The sequence below is a fragment of the Octopus sinensis genome, unplaced genomic scaffold (assembly GCF_006345805.1).
Source record: "Octopus sinensis unplaced genomic scaffold, ASM634580v1 Contig10755, whole genome shotgun sequence".
Taxonomy (NCBI): Eukaryota; Metazoa; Mollusca; class Cephalopoda; order Octopoda; family Octopodidae; genus Octopus; species Octopus sinensis.
Genome location: NW_021832220.1, coordinates 1 through 25,000, shown reverse-complemented (window position 1 = coordinate 25,000; position 25,000 = coordinate 1). Strand labels below are relative to the sequence as shown.

Here is a 25,000-nt window from a genome sequence, read left to right as displayed (position 1 = left end):
TATGTATATGTATGTATGTGTGTGTATATGTGTGTGTATGTGTATATATTGTGTATATAGGGACTAGTGTGCTGTGTGTGCATGTGTGTGTGTGGATATGTGTGTGTATGCGTGTATGTGAGTATGTGTGTGTATGTGTGTATATATATTTTTCTGTGCGTATATGTATGTGAGGTCGTGTGTGTATATATACATGTGTGTATACGTGTATGCATGTGAGTGTGTGTATGTATACATATATGTGTATGTGTAGATATGTATATGTATGTGTATGTGTAAGTGTGTATATATATGTATATGTATGTGTGTGTATGTATATGTATATATGTTTGTATGTGTGTGTATGTATGTATACATGTGTGCATAGGTATAAGTGAGAATCTCCTTATTTACCTAAAACTCTATTCCCCCTTTTTTTTTTTTATATATAGGTTTTTTTTATATATAGGTTTTTTTTATTTTTTTATTTTATTTTTTATTTTTTTATTTTTTTATTATTTTTTTATTTATTCTTCTATCTAATTTAACACTGACTCCTTGACCACTCCCCCAAGTATGATATTTTGCGCCATGCCTACCCCCCAAAAAAGTCCCCCACCTACACCCCGTTAAACCTGCCTAAATGTATAAATGCCAATACAATTCTTGTTAACTAGCTTCCTGAAGATTTCTCTTGAATGAAACAGTTCTAGTCCTGTAGAAGCTCCTTCTATATAATAAATATATATATATATATTATATATATATATATATATATATTATATATCCTATTCACTGCATTACATCACCCATGTAATGAGTGATGACATTAGACTTGTGCATATGCCACCAACATCCTTTACACCCTATCTCCCTTTCATTCTCTCTTACTCTCTTTGTCACCACGCCATGATAACTAAAACCATGGGCACTCTGTCAACTGGTTGGCAAATGAGTGGTAGTAATGGAGGTTTGATAGGATCTCATCTAGTGTTGGTAGCCAGAGTAAAGAGCACCCAATACACTGTAAAGTGGTTGGTGTTGGGAAGAGCACCTAGCTGTAGAAACCATTCCAAAATGGAACATGCAAATGAGATGTGATCCTCAACAACTTAGAATTACAGTCTGTGCTGTATAGAATGCAGTCCATCCTTAGCAACATAGAATGCATTTTATGGAAAGTGGATGTGAGATGGTGATGACAATGACATCATTGTTGTCTTTTTGTTTTGAGTTCAACTCTTACCCAGATCCACTTTGCTTTCAATCCATCTAGGGTTTATAAAGTAAGTGCTAGGGTCAATGTACTCAACTATTACCAAGAAAGTAATAACTCAGCATAGCCAATATATTTTGAAACTGTATTACAACAACTAGAATCACTTTTTCAATCCTCAGTCAACACTTACTTGAGACTAGAAAAGTGAAATATAATCTTCCACTAAGTTATCCCCTTTCTTGTAATATGTGAAGTTTCAGCATTCAAATATAAATTTGAACTTTTTTTTTTTTGTTATATATATATATATATATATCTACTTTGAAGCACAGTCACCATCCTCATTTAACATCCATTTTCTGTGTTGACATGAGTTGGATGGTTAGTAAACTGGGAGCTGCACCATGTTCCAATCTCATTTGGCATGGTTTCTACAGCTGGATGCCCTTCCTCATGCCAACCATTCCAAGAGTGTAGTGGGTGCTTTTTACACACCACCAGCACAGGTACCAGTTGTGAAACACCATCATTAGCCATGACTTCTCAAACACAGTATATTGCCAGAGGTCTTGGCCACTTGTCACTGCCTCTGTGAGGCCCAAAGTTGAAAGGGTGCCTTTTACGGGCCACCAGCATGGGTGCCAGTTACGCAACACTGGCATCAGTTGCAACTACAATTTCCTGTGGCTTGATGGGTCTTCTCAAGCATGGTATACTCCCCAACGTTCAAAGGGTGCTTTTAATGTGCCCTCAGCACAGGAGCTAGTTATATGACACTGTTCCTTAATGCTTTTGATACAAACCTGTCCAAGACCAACTCTGGTTCCTTAATACAAACTTGAGCTTTCAGATCACTCTGTCAAATATGATGCTTATTTATTCACATTATTTTTTAATTAATGCTGCAATATTTCGTAACTTTAAGATTTTGAGGATATGGTTATTTTTAGAATGGCCTTGTTGCTATTTTCAAAGTTAGTGGAAATAACAGCAGTGCATTTCAAAAGCAATCTAGCAACAAAGAGGTGAAGAGTTTGGTGTGTGTATGGGAAAGTTATAAATAACAGCAGTGTTCAATTTCTTTTAAATATTCTTTTTAAATTTCTTTTTAGATTTCCAGTGAAATGGCAGATTCAATCAATATTGTATCTGAAGCTTTAACTCAACTTGGAGGAAAACTTATTCCATTAGATGCCTTAGTAAATACTGGCAAAACATACTGGTCCTCTGTACATACAGTTACAAGGCAGATTGAGGAAAAGTCTTCTCTAACAAAAAATGAACATCCAAAACCAAGTGAACAGCCTGCAGGTTTCCAAAGTATGAGTGGTACAGCTGATAAGGAAGACACACCAAAAATCAATGATATCCCTCATTCTCCAGATAGTATTGGTAACATATGTTATAATCAACCATCAAGATGTATCCTCCCTGTAACCTGTTTACTTGACTATTTCATCTCCAAACCAAACAACTCTAGTGTTACACCAGTTAACATTAACTTATCACAAAGGTAAGCTTCTCACTTAAATATTATTGTTCGTTTTTATATTTATTTTCTTTCACAGTTGATAAAATATCCTTGTTCCTTTTTGTAGTTTGTTTCTACAGTTAACAAAATAAAGAAAGGGGACAACTTAGTGGAAGATTATATTTACTTAGTAAAAGGTGGGTGGATGGTAAAATTTGTCAATCAGAGGTGAAGAAAAATCTTGCTTGTATCTATTGTTCTATGCTGCCTGTGTAGTAAGAGGTAGCAGTGGGCTTCTCCTCTCCACTGTACTGCTCTGCATGTGTAACTAGAGATGGCAATGAATTTGTCCGTTTCTCATCTCTCTGTCGCCCTCTCCTGTTCATTGCACTTTGTCCATTCAATGAGAGATAGCATTGAACTTATGCATATTCCACCACCGTCTCGATCACTCTACCTCTACCACCATCAAGGCACCTATGTATGAGGAACTGTTCTTATCTGATGCTTTTCATCATCACCCGTCTTCACTTCCTCTTCTCAAGCCACTTGCTGTTTATACCTACCACCGTCTTGCTCCATCTCTCATCTTTATTACCAGTCATCATGTGTCACTTAATGATCATCCTCCAAAATTTGTGGGTTGTACTTTTGTTAGAACTCTATTTCATTATATTATATCGAAGTGGTTAGTGGAAGAAACAGTAGATTAAATGCCTTACAGTACTGACTTACATCTCTATACATTCTAAGTTCAAATCTCGCTGAAGTCATTATAATGAACTGTACTCTTCCATTAAATGCCTGAGCTTGGACCAATGTTTAACAATCAATATTTCCACAAACTTTTAAGATTGCATCTGGCAGACTCGGTGGCATTTTGTCTGTCTTTACTTTCTGAGTCCAAATTCTGCAGTGGTAAACTTTACCTTTCATTTTCTTGTGCCGATAAAATAAATACCAGCTGGTTAATGTAATCAACTGAACTCCTCCTCCCAAAATTGCTGGCCCAAAAAATTAGAAACCAGTATTTCCATGAACTGTGGTCAGGCGAGATGACAAAGGACCAAGGTGTCTGGTGCCTTGCTGTACTGAAGAAGACTCATACTCTGCAGAAGTGTTAAGATCAGTCCTTCTGGTGGTGTAGAGCAGGGGTCTCCAAAGTTTTCCAGCGGAGGGCCACATTGCTGAATTTTTAAAGCTACGGGGGCCAAGGTTCTAAATTATTTATTTTACCAAAATAATATAAATAAATAGTGAATTAATAATTAAAAAAGGTTATTTATTCAGTACATAATCACAATGTATATAATATCAGTAACAATTAACATGTTTTTTTTAACTTTGATCAATAGGGGAAACATGAAATTGTTTCATTTCTGACAAAATTTTGTCCAACTGAGGTTCAAAATGAGTGGTTCCAATAACAAGCAATGCATTTAAATGTTCATCAGACAATTGTGATCTGTAGCAGGATTTTGTGTATTTCATCTTTGAAAAAGTCTTCTCACACAAATATGTGGTGCCAAAAACTGAAATGAATTCACAGGCAAACCTCCTTAAATGAAGAAATTGGTCGGATGGAAGGCATTTTAGAATTCAATCAAATTTCTCTATCTCTTATATTTGTCCTTCAGGATGTCATTGGATTGCAAATCAATAACTTCCATTTGTAACTCAGAAGGTAAGTCTCCAATAACAGAGTTAAATGGATTTTCAAAAATTCTTAGTTTTGAAGAACATGCATCAAGATCAGAAAAACGTTCTTCAAACTGTTGTTTCAAAGCTAAAATGACATCTTGAGCAAACAAGTTTGGAAATGGAGTGGCAGCTTCCTGTCTATTTTGTCACATCGTGAAAAATGAGTAAAGCAGCTTCTTGTTAACTGACTTTCAAATAGTATTAATTTCTTACGAAAAGCTTTCACCTTTGAGTACAAATCACAGATGAGTGAAGTTTCACCTTGTATCCGTAGGTGAAATCATTGAGATGCATAGTTAAATCGGCTGAAAATGCTAATTTCCAGAGCCATTCACTGTCTTTGAGCAACACCTGTGAATGGTTTTTCTCATTTAAAAATATTTCAATTTCAGTTCGAAGCTCAAAAAATCTAGCCAGAATTTTTCCATAGCTAAGCCATCTTACTGAAGTATAGTAAGGTAGGTCTGGAAACTCAGCATTCATTTCCTCCAAGAAATCACGAAATTGGCGATGTTTGAGTCCATGAGATCTTATGTAGTTAACAGTGGAAATCACAGGATCTAATACAGATGATAAATCAAGATGCTTTCCACACAGTGCTTGCTGATGAAGAATACAATGCAATACCAAAGGTTTCAATCCACCGGAATTCTCAATTACTTTGTTAATTTGCCCAACTAAGCCCTTTTTGGTTCCACACATATTTCTGCCACCATCTGTTGTTATGCATTTTAGTTTTTTCCATTCCAAATTATACTCAGCCACTGACTTTTCCACTTCTCTAAAAATATCTATGCCTGTTGTTGTTCCATGCATGCTGTGCACAGATACAAGTTCCTCAGTAATCTCAAAATTGGCATTTATTCCTCTGATGAACAATAACAATTGGGATGTGTCTGATACATCAATTGACTCATCAAGTGCAACAGAAAAGCATACAAACTTGCTGGCTTTGTCTTTTAGCTGTGATTTAATATTTCTTTCAATATGTTCAACCCTACGAGCAACAGTGTTCGCAGAAAGACTAATTGCGGAAAATAAATCTACGTTTTCTGGACACATTTCCTTAGCTACCTCATTCAAGCACTTTTTAATAAGTTCACCATCTGTAAATGGCTTACCTTTCTTCGCCAAAAGGTTAGCAACATGGAAGCTTGCTCTTGTTGCTCTCTCTTTTTCTACAGCCTTCTTCTTGAAAACAAACTGCATTGATGATAAATTCTCTTTAATTTGTCAAATTTCTCTTACGTAGCTGTCCAATGAATTGGTAGTACTGTGATGAATGCTTTTTTTCATAATGTCTCCGAATGTTGTACTCTTTAAGTACTGCAATTGTGTCGGTGCATATAACGCATAGTGCCTTGTTGTTTGACTCTATGACAAAATAGTCTATGTTCCATTGTTCCTTAAAAACTCTACACTCAGAGTCGATTTTTCGTTTTCTTCCTTGAGCTAACATTTTTACCATGGGTCGACAGATTTTGCTCGACGATATATGTAAAAGGACGAAACAAGTAAAAACAATATTCACAGGTCACTCGATACGTGCATTCACTTCGGCAGCGACGACGACAAATGACTCACACTTGTGCACAACGAAAACGCCAAGTCTGTGCTGACTGACGGAATGCGCATCGAACTTTACTCCACGCTGATTGGCGACTGCACCAGGATTAGAACCACCACACAACGTCAGGCTCAACCCTCTCTATTCATCGCTCGTGAGATGTAGGTAACATCGATAAATCGATATTTGTCTTTTATTATACTAGGCACGGGACTTTTATTAACGTCATACTTGTCGTATCTGCTCTCTCGACAGTTGACGGAATAGGTTGACTTTTCTGCGACATCAATAAAGCTAGAAATTGAATCTCTGCTTCATTGTAAGCAGCACCATCCATCTCACTGACAATCGCCTATTATCTAAGATGAATGATAGGTAGCTCCATAGCGAAGTTAATTCATTTTATGGTGGTTCTGATGGGTCAGTTAAAACGGGGGGAGTGGAGTGGAAAAGAACCTATATTTACACTAAAGTTTAGTGTATAAATTTTTAATTCGCCGGCGCAATTTAAAGACATTAATTGATGGCAAATCAATTAGCGTCGTCTTGCGTCTATTTGCTGTACTATATTTGTCAAACGTATTAAAAGGGGTGTAAAGTATATTTGTTTTTGTATGATTTCGGCAAGGCTTGTTTTTCGACATTTGTTTTATAATTTTGGAGGACAGCTCGGCGGGCCGGATTAAAAACCTTGGCAGGCCGTACTTTGGAGACCCCTGGTGTAGAGCATTCATGATGATGCCATGTAAAAGCAGCCAGCCATAGAAACCAAGCCAAGTTCAGACTGGAGTGTGTTGTAGCTTGCCAGTTCTGGTCAAACAATCCAACCCATGCCAGCATGGACAATGAACATTTAATGATGATGATGTGATAATATATTAGCTTTAATATTAAATTAGTGTCCCATTACCAGTGTATTTCTTGCCATTATTAATAATGTAATGCCTTTTCATTTATTCACCTGTCTGGAACTGCCCCTGTCTCTATAATACAAACTTCCTATTTTAAAGTGATCTAAATTAAAACCTTTCATCAAAATTTCCTAATAATTAATGTTCCAAACACTATCTTAATAATTACAGTTATTTTACTAAATTCTTCATTATTTAAAAAATTGAAACGCAGACAGAACTACAGTAACAAAAGAGGTAATAAACAAACAACTATTTGCTATGCATTTACGATAATTGATGTTGAAAGAGAAGGCATTAAATTTCACTACTTTTATTGGATTCAATTTGATTCAGTTGCCTACTGGATGAAAACCTCAGCATGTTCTCTCCACCAATCACTGTCTGATGTGGAGGTCATGAATTTGAACCTGAGATCATTATTCCTATTGTATAAACTATTAAATTCTGAAGTTTTAAACTTTCATTCTCATCTTTAAACTCTATTAACTTGGTCTTTCTTGCTGTCTTTCAGACGAACAGGTTCAAGATTTGTGCTCTCTGCTACTTGTGCCTTCTAACAATCCTTTTAAGGAAACTTTAACGTAAGTAATCTATTCTATGAATATTTATACTTCAATGTATTTATTTATTTAATTTGTTTGACTTGCAGACTAGAATTGTTTTCTAATTTATCTTTCTATCATTTAAGTGGTTTTTTTATTCGGTTTATACAAATAGAAGCAAGCAAACTAATTACGTCATGCATATAATTGTAACAAGATTTGAAATGAGATTTTAAACTATAGCCCAGCACATTCAGTCACAGATTTTAATGAAATTATATTACTTTCTACAAATGGGAAAAAAAATTCCTTGATTCAGCTTTCATGTATTTTAGTTTCACCTTACCTTTATATAACAAGAAAAGTCAATTCACTATATGAAGTCAATATTGCTAGCATTCCATCAAGCAAAGCCGAAAGCTACATTTCTGTTGATAAAGTCATTCGAAGTTATTTCCCTTGTTGTTTTTTGCTCTTTTTTTTATAGGTTTAGTTCTCACTTCAGCATTATAGTGATTTTTTTCTGACAGCGAATAAAGCTCGTTATTTTATTTTATTACTTACAAATGTGATCAGTGTCTCTTCGAAATTGAATGATCGGTCAATCTTATTTTTTAGCACTTCTTTAAGTTTTTATGAACACTTCTGAGCACTTATTTGTTTTAGCATGGAATTTTAAACCCATCTCTTCATTATGACTTTTTTAAAGACAGTCTTCAGATTTTCAAATTTTGAATCTGCTAAAGTAAATTAAACGCAAGAAATTTTCTTGTAAGAGAAAGTTAATAGTATTAAGATATCTTGATCCAATGTGGTATGGTTGTATTATATACTAGCAAAGATACCCGGCGTTGCTCGGGGTTAAAATGGCATAGTTTTTTATTGTTTTACTTGTTTCGGTCATGTGGCTGCAGCCATGATAGAGCATCACCTGTCGTCAAAGAAATCGACCCCAGGATTTATTCTTTGTAAGCCTAGTACTTATTCTATCAGTGTGTTTTGCCAAACGGCTATTTTATGGAGACGTAAACACAACAACATTGGTTGTCAAGCGATGGTAGCGGTACAGACACACACAAATATACACATGTATACGACAGTCTTCTTTCGGTTTCCATGTACGAAATCCCTAACATATAGAAAGGAACACAGAAGGTGGTGAGCTGGCAGAAACATAAGCACACCTGGTGAAATGCTTAGCGGTATTTCATCTGCCACTATGTTCTGAATTCAAATTCCGCTGAGGTTGACTTTGCCTTTCATCCTTTTGGGGGTCGATATAATCGACTTAATCCGTTTGTCTGTCCTTGTGTGTCCTCTCTGTGTGTATCCCCTTGGAACACAGAAATAAACAGGGAGAGAAATAGAAAAAATGGCTAGCGATCTATCATGGCGAATGCCAGGTAGAGGGGTCACACAGGGGAGCTAAGAAGAAGGGGAGATAATAAAGTAGTGGTGATCCCAAAACGAAGGCGTATATGAGAGCATGTATGTGACCTTGATATGTGCATGTGTAGGTGTGTGGATGATGGTGTAGCTGCTGGGAAGTGGTCAGTGCTAGTGTGTGCGGTGTGGTGTCTAAGGGGTGGGATGGAACATATAGGGATGGTGGGGTTGGAATGTGTAGGGATGAAGTGTGAAAATGAAAGCGCAGTGCTTTCAAATAAAAATGTCTTGTATTTTTTTGCACCAAATTCTGCAGACAATCTCTTGTCACTCTCATTAGAAATGTTGTGGACCAACGATTGTCCCATTGGAAACATGTTACTAACATTGCCTTTGTTCAACAAATGCAGTCATCATAATTTAAAATCCATCATCCATGCTGGCCTGAGCTGGACAAGTTCTGATGGGCCAAAGGACTGCTTTGGCATGGTTTCTGTGGCTGGATGCTCTTCCTAATTCCAACAACTTCACAGTATGTGCTGAGGCCATCAAGAAGTTTGCAAGGCTATGAAGATGAAGTGGGGTGGGATGCAAAGTTTTTAAAAACAAAAAGTGGAATAGATATGTTTTGAGACTGGGTATTAAGAATTGAAAGGAACGTTATATGTAATACAATTAAATCCAGAAGGTTCTGGAATAGAGTTGGTTTGATCAAAATCATTCAGAACTAGCTGTAATTTAACAGCAGCTTGAAACCTCAAGTATTTTCTTACTGCTAATGCAGAAGCCCAATTTTTCTTATATCAGTCGCTGTTAATACAGTTAGGAATCCCAACCTCATCTGTACAGGTGAAAATTATTATCTTTTTCATTGCGTTACATACAATTTTTTAGGTGCTGTATGGCTTAATGGTTAAGGAGTTAGCTTCGCAAGCACATGGTCAGGTATTCAATCCCACTGTGTGGTTTCTTAGATAAATGTTATTTTCTAAAGCCTCCAGTCAACCCATACCTTGTGACTGATATTAGGAAGGTAGTAACTGTATAGTAGCCCATTAAGTGACTTGTACTTGTAATTCATCCTATTTTGTGTCATACTGGTTCTGAGAATTACATTAAGGGTACATATGTCTGTGATTTGACTGCTTGCCCACTTACACATTAATTCAAGAGCAGGTTATTCAGTTAGTCAAACAAGTGAATCCTCCTTGTCAAAGGACAAAGATCAACCACCTCCACATACAGTTTGATTTCCCAATCATTATCAGGTGTTTCATTAGTACCAGGCTCGATTTGAACTAGAAACCTTTATTTCTAAACTAAAAGTAAGAACAGCATCAACCACCAGAGTTCTGATCCATCATCATCATACGTCTGCCTTCCATGCTGACATGGGTTGGTCAGTGTGACAGGAGCTGGCCAGACAGAAGACTGCACTAGACCTCTGCATCTGTTTTGGCATGGTTTGTATAGTCGGATGCCCTTCCAAATGTCAAACACTGGCAGGAATCACCAAGTAACTTGCAAGGCAAAGAATCTTTGAGAGTGGGGGGCATTTGAGGAGGTGATCTTGTATCAAATGATGAAAGATTAAAGTGTGTTCCATGTACTTTAGAAATAAAGGTTCTTAGTTTGAATCCAGTCAGGAATATACCTGATTATGATGAGGTCAAACCAATTGAAATGTAATTGTAAATATCAAAATGCATTGGACCTTTAAAGAATAGAGTGATTTGGAAAATTATAAACCTTTGAAATTTTCTTGATAAAAGTTTTTTTATTAGTGATGTTGCCTTATTTTAGTGAAAGAGATTGTTTTTAGGTGCTGTATGGCTTAATGGTTTCTAGTTCAAATCGAGCCTGGTACTAATGAAACACCTGATAATGATTGGGAAATCAAACTGTATGTGGAGGTGGTTGATCTTTGTCCTTTGACAAGGAGGATTCACTTGTTTGACTAACTGAATAACCTGCTCTTGATTTAATGTGTAAGTGGGCAAGCAGTCAATAACTGTATAATGTGATTAAGATTTGTTTTTGATGTCATTAAACATTATTGCAATATGAGCTGTTAAGTGGCAGATGTAATGGAGATATCTGCTACAGATAAAATGTCTGAAGAATGGAAGTATGTCATCTGCATATATTTGTATTGGTTTATGGTTATTGATGAAGGGTGAGATGGAAAATGAACAGATTAATGCACAAGAAGATATGGTCCAGCTTGTGTAGTCATTTTGGATCCATGTAATTAATTTTGGGCTTGTACTTTAGGAAAAGGTCTGACCTGGATGCTTTTATGTTATATTGAGTAAAATAGCTTTGGTGTTTTGACATGTATTTCAATCATTTTGTTTTGTAGATTACCAATTAATTTTAGTATCTTTGAATGTACTGTTAGTGACTTCAAGAGAAGAAATTTTCAAGTTTTGTAAGGATGATAGCACAATAATTAACAAGGTCTGAATGCTTTTCTTTCATGTGGGTGAAACAAGATGGAAATAGAAAAGATTAGAATATGAATTAGTTCTGGACTGCATTGAGGATAATAATGAGCTCGCTGCTATGGCATATAGCAAACCTGGGCAACCTTTTCCGAGAAATTAGTTGCATGAGACATGGCTCATCATAAGGTAGGCTGCACTATTAAAAGAATTCAAGGTAATTTTTCACTTGATACACTATTCAGAAAGTTCTGTCTTATAGTAAGTAGGAAGGAAGATTGTCCAATGTTACCAGTCCATACTGACTTTCATAACAGCCTATATAGTATTTTATAGTTAATTCTATATATTTTATCTCATCTGAAATGTTTGAGTAGGATTTTTTTCCTTTTGAATTCTTAATTTATTCCTATAAAACTTTTTTTCTTTTTTGCAGTAGAAATAACTTAACAGATCATGGACAAACACAATGAACACAGCTTAGATAAAAGGATGTCTCCTTTTGAATTTGTTGTTGAAAATCCTGAGAAACTGCCATCCAATTCTTCAGCTTCCACTTCGAAAAATAAGTTTTTAACTCGATCTACACAACAGCCATTATCATTACAAATGGAAATATATGGTTATCTCGAAACTTCTGATCTCAACAACTGCTCCGATCATGTGTTTTTCTGTACACCACTTTCAGAACATTTAACCTCGTATCCAACCAGTTCTACTCACATTAAGCAATCTCTAAGAACAGCACACAAAGGAACTTCACCAAAGAAAAACATCAAAGAAAGAGCATCCTCAAAAATAGCCTTGTTCCAGAATTTACTCCACAGTTTGACTAAAACTAATTTTCACTTGGTATGGCATAATAATAATATTTATTCTTTGTGTAAGGTGTTGAGCTAATGATTCTGACAGCTCATGACCCTAAAGTTTGTCAATGTTAATTCTGTGTATAAGGCAGCAAACTGGCAGAAATGTTAGCATGCCAGGCAAAATGCTTAGCAGTATTTCGTCTGTCTTTACGTTCTGAGTTCAAATTCCGCCAAGGTTGATTTTGCCTTTCATTCTTTCAGGGTTAATAAATTAAGTACCAGTTGTGTACTGGGGACGATCTAATCAACTGGCCTCCTCCCTAAAAATTTCAGGCCTTGTGCCTGGAGTAGAAAAGAATATTAATTCTCTGTATAAAGGTGGTGAGCTGGTAGAATTGTTAGCATGCTGGGCAAAACGCTTAGTGACATTTCGTCTGTCTGCACATTCTGGGTTCAAATTCCGCTGAAGGTCGACTTTGCTTACATCCCTTTGGAGTCAATAAATTAAGTACCAGTTGATCACTGGGGTCAATGTAATCGACTGACACCTTCCCCCCAAATTTCTGTCCATGTGCCAAAATTTGAAACCTATATTAATTCTGTGTATAGTGACAAGCTGGCAGGATCATTAGCAAGTCAGGCAAAATGTATAGTGGTATTTCATCCATTTTTACATTCTGAGTCCAAATTATGTCGAGGTCAACTTTGCCTTTCATCCTTTTGGGGTTGATCAAGTAAATATAAGTTAAGTTAAGCACTTGGGTTGATGTAATCGATTTACCCCCTCCCCCGAAATTGCTGGCCTTGTGCCAAAATTTGAAACCAATATTAATGCTGTGTGGAATTAGGATGGTGAGCTGGCAAAACCATTAGCACACTGGGCTTAGCAGCATTTTGCCCATTTTTTGAGCAGTGAGGTCAATGTAATCAACTCCTCCTCGAAATTGCTGGCCCTGTACCAAAATTTGAAACCAATATTTATTCTTTGTGTTTATTAGTTCTATTAACTTGTTCACTTTCAGGTACTTAACCATTTATATCTAACTTCCATAGATTCTTTTCTCTGTGAATTATGTTGTACCCTTTTTTCTTAAACTCTTATTTTATAGTGACTGCTTCTTCCTGTGCATTGATCTAGTATGTGTATGTTTGTATATTTTTTGTTTGTTTTTCATTATCATAGATTTACACCTGATTTCCTATGCTTGCATGGGTTGGACAGGTCTTATCCAGCCATGTCTCTTGTTACCTGTTGCAATTCCTTGTCATCTTATTCATCTTTTGCCACTCCATCCCATGTCTTCCTCTTCCACAAGCTCCTACCTGGATTGCCTGGCACCTCTTTGCTCAGTTGTTATCTTTCATACTACATGACCATGCCAATACATTCTTCTTTCTCATCTCATCTGTTCCACTGTTCATGCACTCTAACATTACACATCTGAACGAGTATTTTACTAACCTTGTCCATATAACGGTTATTTCGTAAGTTGAACCCCAATATAAACCCCCTATATTTGTTTTGATTCTTCCAATAAACGTCCATGTAGTTGATTTCTCCTTGAAATACAACATAAACAGAATAATGAGGTTAGCTTCATAAATTAGCTCAGTCACTCAAAAATACAACACTAATAGAAATTAATATTCATAGTGATATATAGATGTTTGTACACGCCGTTGCCGCCTGTTTAATACAGTCTTTAAAATAAAAAGCATTCCCAATAGTTGCATTCCTAAGTGAGCAAGAACAAGGGACATCATTCAATGTTTCTTATTAAGGGGAATTAATTAATCTTTTCTTACTTTCCTAGGTACGAAGCTCATCAACTGAAGCTACTATTTTATCTTCAGTTTACTCAGTTGCTTGTGGAAATTCTCAAAACAAAACAGAAACTGAATTTAATTTATAAGTTTTATATTATTCTTCTAATCTTCATTCTAGTTCATTTCAAAATGGACTAGAATTGAAAACATATTACTACACTGTACATCAAATGACAACCAACTGTAATTTATTGTTCCAAAAATGTACGATATTCATTAGAGGTAGGTACCAAACAAAACATGGCTAAAAATTTCTGTCATAACTTTACAGATTATAAGATTTAATATTCTGTCCCTATCACCATCAAATTCAGATCTTTATTTGCTTCATAGCTCCTAGTTTCTTGAAGTTACCTTTCATCATCATCATTTAGCATCTGCTTTTCACGCTGACATGGGTCAGACGGTTTCACTGAAACTGGTAAGCTGGAGAACTGCACCAGGTTCCAGCCTGATTTGGCATGGTTTCTACAGCTGAATACCCTTCCTAATGCCAACCACTCAAGAGTGTAATGTGTGCTTTTTACATGCCACCAATACAGGTGTCAATTAATATAAAACCATCTATCATCTGAAACGGTAATGGTTTTTAATGAGCCAACAAGGGAACTTTCATTAGTCAAGCTGCTAAAAATATCAGCTAAGTTTCCCTCAAATCACGTCATCTTTAAAGAAAAGGAGGACATATTGGACAATGTAATCTTCAGTTTACAAAAAGACAAAATAGTTGTGATTGAATCCTTTCTGACCATAGGCCTGTGCAGAGAACTGGTGTTAACAACATTTTCTCAAAATACTTCTTAAAGTTCTATCATCATATTATGTTTCTTGACTAATGAGTTTTATTTAGATAAAGCTCATTAACCAGATGATTCTTGAAAGGTACATACACGATTGATGCACTGAGATGAAGAGATGGCAAGTCAAACAATATTTGTCTAGAAGCATATTCATATCAGGAAGCGTGACCTATATAACATACACCTTATATTTTTGATAACATGTTTAAAAAATAGGGATGAATTATACATAAAATGAAAGTGCCCTAGCATGCTTGCTTTCTAGGAACTGAGACCAATTTAAGAATGGACATGTATCTTAAATTCCAAACAATTGAAGAAAAACGACAGTATTATTTATGTGGACTGTTTTAATTCTTTCTGAATCTGTTGAATCAACAATGCTGGGGGAAATAAAATGGGGTTTGGCAGTTAAGTCTATTTCATCCCAAAAGCTGGTTTTTAAAATTTTTTTTAAATTAATGAAAATCACATTTTCTCATAAAATGTATCACAAATATCACATCAAGAAAGCTTGTACTGTAGAAGTCAAGAGAGGTAAATATTCTGTCATTTCCTAATGAACCAGCAGAAGGACCTAGAGTCCACATGGGATAAATAGTGAGTGGAAATGTCAATTCCACATTGAAATTTAGCCTGACCAGGGACCCTGAAAGTGTAATCCCCTTTCTGTGACCTTGAAACAATCCAAACCAAGGGACATCAATTGGCTTACCTGTTATTGGATTCTTTTTGTTAGTGTGATTTCAGAAATATACTATGAATGTGTGATATTGCATAAAAAAGTGAAAATATTTTATGTAAACACATGTTTACACTTAGTCACATCTTACTTAATTCCTTCTTGTTGAATTTCAGATGGTACAAATTAAAATTGATGAGGAAACTACACCTTATATAGGTGTCCTAGAACCTATCACTATCAATCTAGCTGCTGTGACAATTCTTCCAATGGGCCTCAATAGACAACTGAAAGAGCTTTTCCCTGTTTTTCCAGTTTATGGACATTGTTCTAATTCAAAGATTTCTAGTGCTTGTGATTTTGACAAACTCGATTCCGTTTTACAGCGATATTCCACCAAGATAATGCATTCAAAACATTTCACCAAGGATCAGTCAGGTAAATTAAGTTTTCGCTTCAATTTCTCCTTGTTTCCACATGGTATTGTTATCTTGTCTGCACATGATATTGTTATGTACGAGAGAGTGGCGAAAGACAGAAGTGAAAGTGACTTTAATAGATCTCTAGGTTAACGAACTCCTGGCAACTGTTGATTGATACTGAGACCTGTTATAACTTGTATACAATTCAACTTGCTTAATTTAACAATAATAACATCAATCATTATTTGGTTCCTGCAACTCTCCTTTAATTGATCTGCTTCCGTCTATTCGTCCCCTCTAATGAATAGTTACCGTAAAGACAACTATCAGATAACACTTGCTTAAACCCTGCAAATGTCTAAATATGCATAACTATACAATACATGGAGACATGGAAAGTAGAGCTCAGATTATTAAAATTTTAATTTTTTCTTGTAATTCTGTTCAATATTACTCCTCATCATCATCGTTTAACGTCCACTTTCCATGCTAGCATGGGTTGAACGGTTTGACTGGGGTCTGGGAAGCCAGGAGGTTGCACCAGGCCCAGTCTGATCTGGCAGTGTTTCTACAGCTGGATGCCCTTCCTAACGCCAACCACTCCGTGAGTGTAGTGGGTGCTTTTTGCATGCCACTGGCACAGGTGCCAGGCGAGGCTGGCAAAGGTCACAATCGGTTGGTGCTTTTTACGTGCCACCAGCACTGGTATCACAACTGCAATTTCCATTGATTTTTGATCGATTTCGATTGCCTCAACAGGTCTTTGCAAGCAGAGTTTTGTGTCCCAAGAAGGGAAGGTATGCATAAGTGGACTGGCTACATCCCAGGTAGAGGCCACGGGTTATGGTCTCATTTGTCCTGCCGGGTCTTCTCACGCACAGCATACTTCCATAGGTCTCCGTCTCTAGTCATTTCCTTGGTGAGACCTAAAGTTCGAAGGTCGTGCTTCACCACTTCGTCCCAGGTTTTCCTGGGTCTACCTCTTCCACAGGTTCCCTCAACCGCTAGTGTGTGGCACTTTTTCACACAACTATCTTCCTCCATTCTCGCCACATGACCATACCAGTGCAAACGTCTCTCTTACACATTATAACTGATGCTTCTTAGGTCCAACTTTTCTCTCAAGGTACTTACACTCTGTTGAGTATGAACACTGACATTACACATCCATCGGAGCATACTGGCTTCATTTCTTGTGAGCTTACGCATATCCCCATTAGTCACGGCCCATGTTTCACTGCCATGTAGCATGGCTGTTCGCACACTGCATCATACAGTCTGCCTTTTACTCTGAGCGAGAGGCCTTTTGTCACCAGCAGGGGTAAGAGCTCTCTGAACTTTGCCCAGGCTATTCTTACTCTAGCAGTTACACTTTCAGCACACCCGCCCCTGCTACTGACTAGGTAACAGAAGCTATCAGCTACTTCTAGTTTTTCTCCCTGGAATGTGGCAGAAGTTGTTATCTGCATATTTTCAGTGTTTATTGCTCCTGAGCATCTGCCACATACAAAAACTATCTTCCCAGTTAGCCTTCCTTTGATATTGCTGCACCTCTTATGTGTCCATAGCTTACACTTAGTACATCTTATAGAGTTTCTACCTACGCTTTTTCTACAGATCTAGCAGGGCCTTTCCTACTTATTAGGACTTTGGTTTTAGCTAGGTTGACTCTAAGGCCCTTCAATTCTAATCCTCGCTTCCACACCTGAAACTTCTCCAGTTCTGATAGTGACTCAGCAATTAGAGCAAGGTCATCAGCATAGAGGAGCTCCCAGGGGCATCCTGTCTTGAATTCCTCTGTTATTGCCTGGAGGACTATGATAAATAGGAGGGGGCTGAGGACTGAACCTTGGTGGACCCCTACCTCTACCTGGAATTCTTCACTGTATTCACTGCCAACCCTCACTTTACTAATAGCGTCCCTGTACATGGCTTGCACAGCTCTCACTAACCATTCATCTATCCCTAGTTTCCGCATTGACCACCAGATTAGGGATCGGGGGACCATGTCAGCGAAAGCCAGGTACAGGGGCTTATCTTTAGCTAGGTATTTCTCCTGTAGCTGTCTTACCAGAAATATAGCATCAGTGGTGCTTTTCCCTGGCACAAACCGAAACTGCATGTCATTTAAACTGACTCTCTAATTAGTTGGGCTATGACCCTCTCCGTAACCTTCATTACTTGATAGTCAACTGCTACAAAGGTAAAGGTGATGCCTTAGATACAAATAATAACAGAGGTAATATTTGTATCTAAGGCATCACCTTTACCTTTGTAGCAGTTGACTATGGTGCTGCTACACCAGTCATTGGGTATGACTCCTTCATATATCCCCTGGTTAACTATATGGGTGACTAGGCTATAGCCGACACTTCCAGATATTTTAAACATCTCTGCAGTGATTCCTGATGGGCTGGGGGCTTTCCCTGTCATCATACCCTTAATTGCTTTATCTACCAAGGTACTGTCAATTCGGATAGCTGGTCCCTCTGTTGGGTCAACATTCGGCAGACTCTCTTTATCCCATTTATTTTCCTTATTCAGCAACCTTTCATAGTGGCGTCTCCAAACCTCTCTCTTTGCAGCCTCGTTTAGTGCAAGTGAACCATCATCCATGCGGACACATTTCTCTCCTACCTCATCAGGATTCTCTCTTACACACTGTCTTGCAACATGAAATACTTCAAGTCTTTGGTCCTCACGGTGCAGAACATTGGCAAATTTTTTCTTGTCTGCTTCCCCTTTGGCTAAATAAACCTGTCTCCTAGCTTCCCTTCTGACAGTCTGATACAATTCCCTGCTACCTCCTTTCTTCCAGTCCCTCCAAGCCTGTTTCTTTTGTCTAATAGCCTTTTCAACCACATTGTTCCACCACCACATTACCCTGGGTCGAGATGGGACTTTGCACCATACTCATATTTTTTTTTTTTTCCCTTTTCTCACAGATAAAACCATACCAGAATCAACTTTCCATTCTGTATTTGATTCTTCTATTTTAAACAAATGGACAATTCCTAATGCTGAAAATCCTGAAATGACAAAAATGTCTAAATTATTCTGTAAAAAACAGCTCCATACAAAGGAAATAGAATTGTTGAAGAAACTGAAACAGTTATATCGTAAAGCTGACAGCCCTTCTAGGTTGGTAGACAAGGGATTAGTTGATGAAAAACCCTCGAAACCTGATACAAACCAAGCAACTGAAAGCATTTCTCAGAAGGCTGACAATCTGAAACCTTGTCTTCTGAAGAAACTCCGTAGTTTTACTCTTGGTCCAACTCGAGCAGAAATGATCCTCTACAAAAGCATGGCAGTTGCTGAAGAGTTGAATAAAACTGAAAGTGAAGAACCAGTTTCATGTCTGCAAGAGAATGAAGATTCCAAGCAGATTCTTGATGAAGTTAACACACTTGTTAAGTGTATTACTAATAATAACGATCTAATTGACTTTGTTAATCAGTCTTATGCAACATCCCTCCAAGAGAAATTGGATCCTTGGAAGCAGATCTATCAAGTTGTAAATGTAGTCCTTAATTATTTAAAACCTCACAATACAGACAATCCAGAAACAGAAACCAAGAAATTTTTGCTGGAACACTTGTACGTTTCTTGTTCTGATCTGCGTCATAAATACAAAAAGCCAGAACTAGAGAAAGAGACTAAAATACAAGAATATAAACTTCAAATTATTCTTCGAATGGAAATTCAATGCCTTCAATTAGTATCTGATAAAACTGAAACTCTTGACACAAAAGATGATGCTCACTCTATGGAAGCCTGTGTAGAAGATGTAGTTACAATGTTACGAACATTGTCTTTTATTTCAGATCTCACTTTATTGCCTTTCTTTCTCAGAGATGTGTTACTCAAGAATTACAGCCACTCAATACCACAGGTTGTAGCGAATATATATGATGAACTGATGCAGCCAGTGCCCAGTGTCCTGGCTGATGTTATGTCACCCGAGTCAGATGCACCTTCAACACTTTGTCCTTCTTCTGTGAGTAGCTTTACTGTCGATGAATCTCTGAGAGAATTTTTACCCAATGCAGTCCAACAAACACAAACCAAGAAATCTAAAACCAAGCAGGTGTTGCCAGGTCTTGGTGAAAGACTCAATCGACAGATCATTGTCGGTAAGAAATCTAATACACAGGCAATAAAGAAACGTCTTTCTAAATCAAAATCTAGTTCTTCAGATAAGAAAAGGACTGGTGTTGTTAGTAGTTCTAAAGACACTGTTAGGGCCAGGCGTAGCCTCTTCACAAGTGATAGCAGGAAGTTAGAAAGACACCGTTCATTTGCTGTGACAGAGAGAGAAAAGTCCCGTGCTCATCGGAGGCATACTCATCACAAAGATTCAGGAAAAAACAAAAGGAGAAAAACAGTTGTTGCCGAAACACCTGCACATAAACAGGTGTCTCAGGTAATGCGGCGTTGGCACCTACTGCAGAGTAGACTGACAGAGCCACTAGAAGTACTGGCAAAAGGTCAGTCAAACACTGACCACAATTTACCTTTGGAATCCAAGTCTTCTAGACTTGTAATTGAAGAGTCACCCTTGAAAGAAATACAAAGCTCAAGTAAGTACATCACTTATTTATTTGTTTTGTGGTAATTATTCAGCTATGAGTTCAAATCTTGCCTTAGTCAACTTTGCGTTTCATCCTTACAGTTTTAGGTGGGGTACCTTTGGAACAAATGTTTTGCCTCTTAAGCTTTCTGAGTTCAAATCCTGCCATGGATTATATGTTTACTTACTCTGTTGCCCAGTTTACCCCCCCCCCCCCCCACCTGGCACCTTGGTTGCCTTTAACAGTCTCCACCCCTTTGCAAGCATTCAGGCTGTCTTCATTTGACAGATACCTTTCTTCCCAACCAAGAGATAAAAAATAATGAGTTATCAGCTCTGGTCAAACAAATGTATCTTCATTGGCATTCTAGTTGTGATCTGTGATGGTAGGGGGTGTTTTGAGAGAGAGTTGGTTGCTATTTCTATTAAGTTGACCTGTACAGACTTGAAATGATTTATTCTTTAAATTCTCTTTAAACCAGTGTACATTCTTATGCCACAAACCTGAAAGTAATGTTTCGTTGAGCATTTTAATTCTACTCGCATTAAATATGTTTATACTAACTTTACTCTGATTCTAGAGTAATATCTTGTGGCAATTAAGCGATTCCCTCATTGCTAAGGGAAGGGCACATTAGATAGTCTAGTTTTAGATACATTATGTCTGGGAGATAAAAAAGGGTGAGTTAGTCACAGTTGGAATGCCTTCCATTGTAGAACTACTCATTGTTGGATTGAATTGGGTTCTGAACAACTTCAGATGAACCACATCTGAAGTTGTTAAGAACAATAATTCAGCTATTGTTGTTAAAACAGCTCCTTCTAGATTGTATTCTACACAGCTATAAGAATGGATCACGCTAGAGATTTTCAGAATATTATTTTGAAATTAAATGTAGCGACACATTTTAGTGTAGTTAAGATTTCTATATTATTGAACCACTGATCCTAAGTTCAAATTTTACGACCACTCTCACATCAGAATTCAGTCGTTGACATTATGAAGATTATTCAGTCGTATCTTTAACAATGGTTTCTTGGCATAGTGCAGTTGACTCCTCAGCTTCAGTACTTGTTTTATAGTCAAGATGATGAAACCATAAGTTTAGAACTTTAGAAGCTTAAATTCAGTTAAGGTATTCCATTTATTGCTTTACTATCTCAGCCATTCCCTTCATGTCTGTAAGCAGATGTTCTCTGCTTCGTCACTGAAGGAAGCAGCAAACATTATCATCAGATGATGGTAGGCAAGAAGCTGAGTTATTATAATTCCTGCTTATTTGTAAATCGCTACTTAGTAAACCATTTATTTTGTATAAATTGGGATTTACCTATGAAATGGTTAATATAATGTTTTTGTATTTTTTATTATTAATAGAAACATTTGCATGTCGGCAAAATGCTTAGCAGTATTTCATCTGTCTTTACGTTCTGAGTTCAAATTCAGCCAAGGTCGGCTTTGCCTTTCATCTTTTTGGGGTCGATAAAATAAGTACTAGCTGTGTACTGGGCTTGATCTAATCGACTGGCCCCCACCCCAAAAACTTTCAGGCCTTGTGCATAGAGTAGAAAAGATTATTATTATTAAGGCAGTAAGGTGACAAAATGCTTAGTGACATTTTGTCCACATTCTGTGTTCAAATTCCAGCAATGTTGACTTTGCCTTTCATCCTTTTGGGGGTCGATGTAATCAACTCAAACCCTTACTCCCCCCCCCCATTCCAGGCCTTGTGCCTACAGTACAAAGAATTATTATTATTCCTTTCAAGATTGACACCAGTGCTCAACTGACACTTATCAATGTAATCAACTGGCCCGCTTCCCACTGAAATTCCAGGCCTTATTGCCTATTTGCAGAAAGTTTTATTATTATTATTATTATTATTATTTTTTTTTATTCCGTTTCAGAACTATCAAGTTCAGAGTGTAACCACAAAACAAAAGTTTTGATCCGAAAAGGTTTCTATGGCTTAAGTCGAAATCGTTTACAATCCAGAAATTTTGCAAAATATATGGGACTGGCTGACCGTATTGCTGGGCGCCATGACCGCTATGCCAAATTGACTACTACTTCTACTTCTTTCACAGAAAATAATGCAAGCAGCCGGTCACCACTGGATCAACCCAATACATTTGCTCTCTCTCAACTTATGGGCTTCCCATCACCTAGTACTCCCAAATTTGACAACACTTCTATTACATCAAACTATACACCAAATCCCAAAAGTGAAGCTTTTCCTTTTAGTAGAAGCCCAGTAATCCGAAAGCGTTCTTTAGACAAGCCACTTGTTAAACAAGCTCTTTTTACAACACCTGAAAAAATATCGATGCAATCATCATCAACAGCTCACTGTAGTGGTGATAAACAATCAAAATCAAATAAGTTGGCACTTGAGAAAAGTGAGAATAGCATATTTCAAACGCCTACAAAAGAAGCCCCTCATTGTTTAGAAACTCCTGAAAAGTCTGTAATCACTCCAGAAAATATACAGTTAAATAACTTCAATGAATCCAAAGTGATTGAAAATGTAAGTATTGTTACTCGAAACAAATCTTGCACAAATAATATATCACATGAGTCACAAAGATTCATTGCAACTTCAGGAACTCTGAAAAAAACTCCAGTCAAAAGACGGAACGATGTTCATGAAACTAGTAGTGTCATTTCACAACCAAAATCTAATTCTGTTTCTGGTGAGGAAGATGCTTCTCATAGAAACAGTGTCTCCACATCATTAAATTTACCAACAAAGGTTTTACAGACTCCTTCTCCAAAGCCCTCTGTACAATCTTCTACACCAGATTCTTTAGATAAGTGGAAACGTAAAAAGTACTATTATTGCAACAAAGAGAAATCATCTAACATTTGTCATTCATCTTCAGTTTCCAATCAAGGTGTTGCAGATAAGTCGAACAGGTGTTTACGTTTGGACACTGATTATGAAACTTTTCTCGATCTCCTTGGTAATAAGCATTCAAAGCGGAAAGCTGGAGTGGATTCCAATGGGGCAGGTTTCTTGACCAAGAGAAGAAGATATAACAACTAAAGTCTTCAAACTTCATATAGCAAATTAAAATATATTGCAAGTTTACTTACTTGTACATAAGTTAGTTTAAAGTTTTTATTTGTTTTTTTTTAAGTAGCTTCCAACAAAAATTTCATTAAAGTTTTAAAATATAAAACTAATATATTATTTAAAAAAAAAAAGGTAAACATTTTAAAAAATTATTTTGAGTTAAGTTTTATTGTTCATGCCATTATCTTGGTCAGTAGATTGCAGCCAACATTAGTTAATCCATTGCCTTTGCTGAACTGCTAAGTTACAGATATAAACACACCAACAGAGTGAGTGTTTTTAACAAAATAAACAGTTTATTTTTCTGGAAAAACAGCGACTGGGTGGCAAAGGGAAAACTGTATTAGTTGTGTGATGTGAATGAATGGAAGAAGTGGTGAGGTTATATATATATAATGAATTATTGTATATAGGCATAAGAGTGGCTGTGTGGTAAGTAGCTTGCTTACCAGGTTCAGTCCCACTGTGTGGCACCTTGGGCAAGTGTCTTCCACTATAGCCTGGGGCCAACCAAAGCCTTGTGAGTGGATTTGGTAGACAGAAACCGAAAAGAAGCCCATCGTATATATCTATATATATGTGTCTGTGTTTGTCCTCCCAACATTGCTTGACAACCGATGCTGGTGTGTTTACATCCGTAACTTAGCAGTTCAGCAAAAGAGACAATAGAACAAGTTACTAGGCTTACAAAGAATAAGTCCTGGGGTTGACTAAAGGCGGTGCTCCAGTGCAATACAACTCATCAGAATAAGTAACCAAAACTGCCTGAACAGGAAGTGAACGATGAATAAGTAGAAACAAAGAAAAAAAACGGGGGTGGGGCATCAGGTGTATTGCTGACAAAATTTCAGGAAGCATGGAAGTTATGAAGGATGTAGTGTCCCGACAGCTAGCAGCTGGTGCAAGTAGGTTATCCCATGCTTCAGCAATTCTAAGCATATAAATGTGTTTCCAAAAATAATGGGAGTGATTTTTTTCTTTTAGGAGGGGGGTGGGGGGGCAATGTCAGATTTGATAAGAAAATAAAGATAAGGTAGTGGTGACAAGTACGGTAGGTTGATGCAACCCAAACAACTATGAAACACTTTGATGGTATATACTTAACTGGTGTGATTATGAGGTTGGCTTTGTAACCACACTTTGTGGGTTCCGACCAGTGATTAAAAGTAATGCGTGGATACTATGAAAAAGACTATATATATATATATATATATAATAGTTTAGCTGGTATGGATTGAACAGTTCAATAGGAACCAATGAGCCAGAAGATTGGGCTGAGTTGCAAAATCTGCTTTGACATGTTTCTATGGCTGAATGTGCTTCCTTCTGCCAACCACTCTACAGAGTGTGCTGGGGGCTTCTTTCATTGACAATGGCACCAGTGAAGTCAACAAGTAACTTGCAAAGCAAGATGCTTCAGCTGAGTGGGATATAGCGTTAAGGGAGGTGGTTTTATACCAGACATTGAGAGGTTGAAGCATGATAGAGGGACAGGAACAAGTGTCTTGTTGAAGAGGAGAGATACATGGCTTCTCCAACTGGAAAGAGAGAAAATAGATAGTGAAGTATCCTCAAGATATAAAATGA

At 37.1% G+C, this 25,000-nt stretch overlaps 3 protein-coding genes across 3 annotated transcripts in view; 2 read left to right on the top strand and 1 right to left on the bottom strand.

Moving 5' to 3' along the window:
• Positions 1-4,472, top strand: part of LOC118761216 — a 15,069-nt gene extending 10,597 nt beyond the window's left edge. Inside the window, exons 2-3 of the mRNA XM_036498951.1 lie at positions 2,311-2,711; positions 4,307-4,472. Coding sequence (XP_036354844.1) covers positions 2,323-2,711; positions 4,307-4,472 — 555 coding nt within the window. The 5' untranslated portion in view covers positions 2,311-2,322. The remainder of the gene's footprint in view (positions 1-2,310; positions 2,712-4,306) is intronic.
• On the top strand, positions 2,693-23,565 carry LOC115228491 (treslin-like). Its single transcript, XM_029799063.2, has 6 exons — positions 2,693-2,711; positions 7,363-7,432; positions 11,660-12,075; positions 15,518-15,779; positions 18,709-20,346; positions 22,245-23,565. The coding sequence occupies exons 3-6, from the start codon at positions 11,680-11,682 to the stop codon at positions 23,381-23,383; spliced, it is 3,435 nt and encodes a 1,144-aa protein (XP_029654923.2). The 5' UTR covers positions 2,693-2,711; positions 7,363-7,432; positions 11,660-11,679; the 3' UTR covers positions 23,384-23,565.
• On the bottom strand, positions 4,593-5,579 carry LOC115228490 (general transcription factor II-I repeat domain-containing protein 2-like). Its single transcript, XM_029799062.1, has one exon. The coding sequence runs from the start codon at positions 5,577-5,579 to the stop codon at positions 4,593-4,595; it is 987 nt and encodes a 328-aa protein (XP_029654922.1).
• Positions 23,566-25,000: the final 1,435 nt, after the last annotated feature.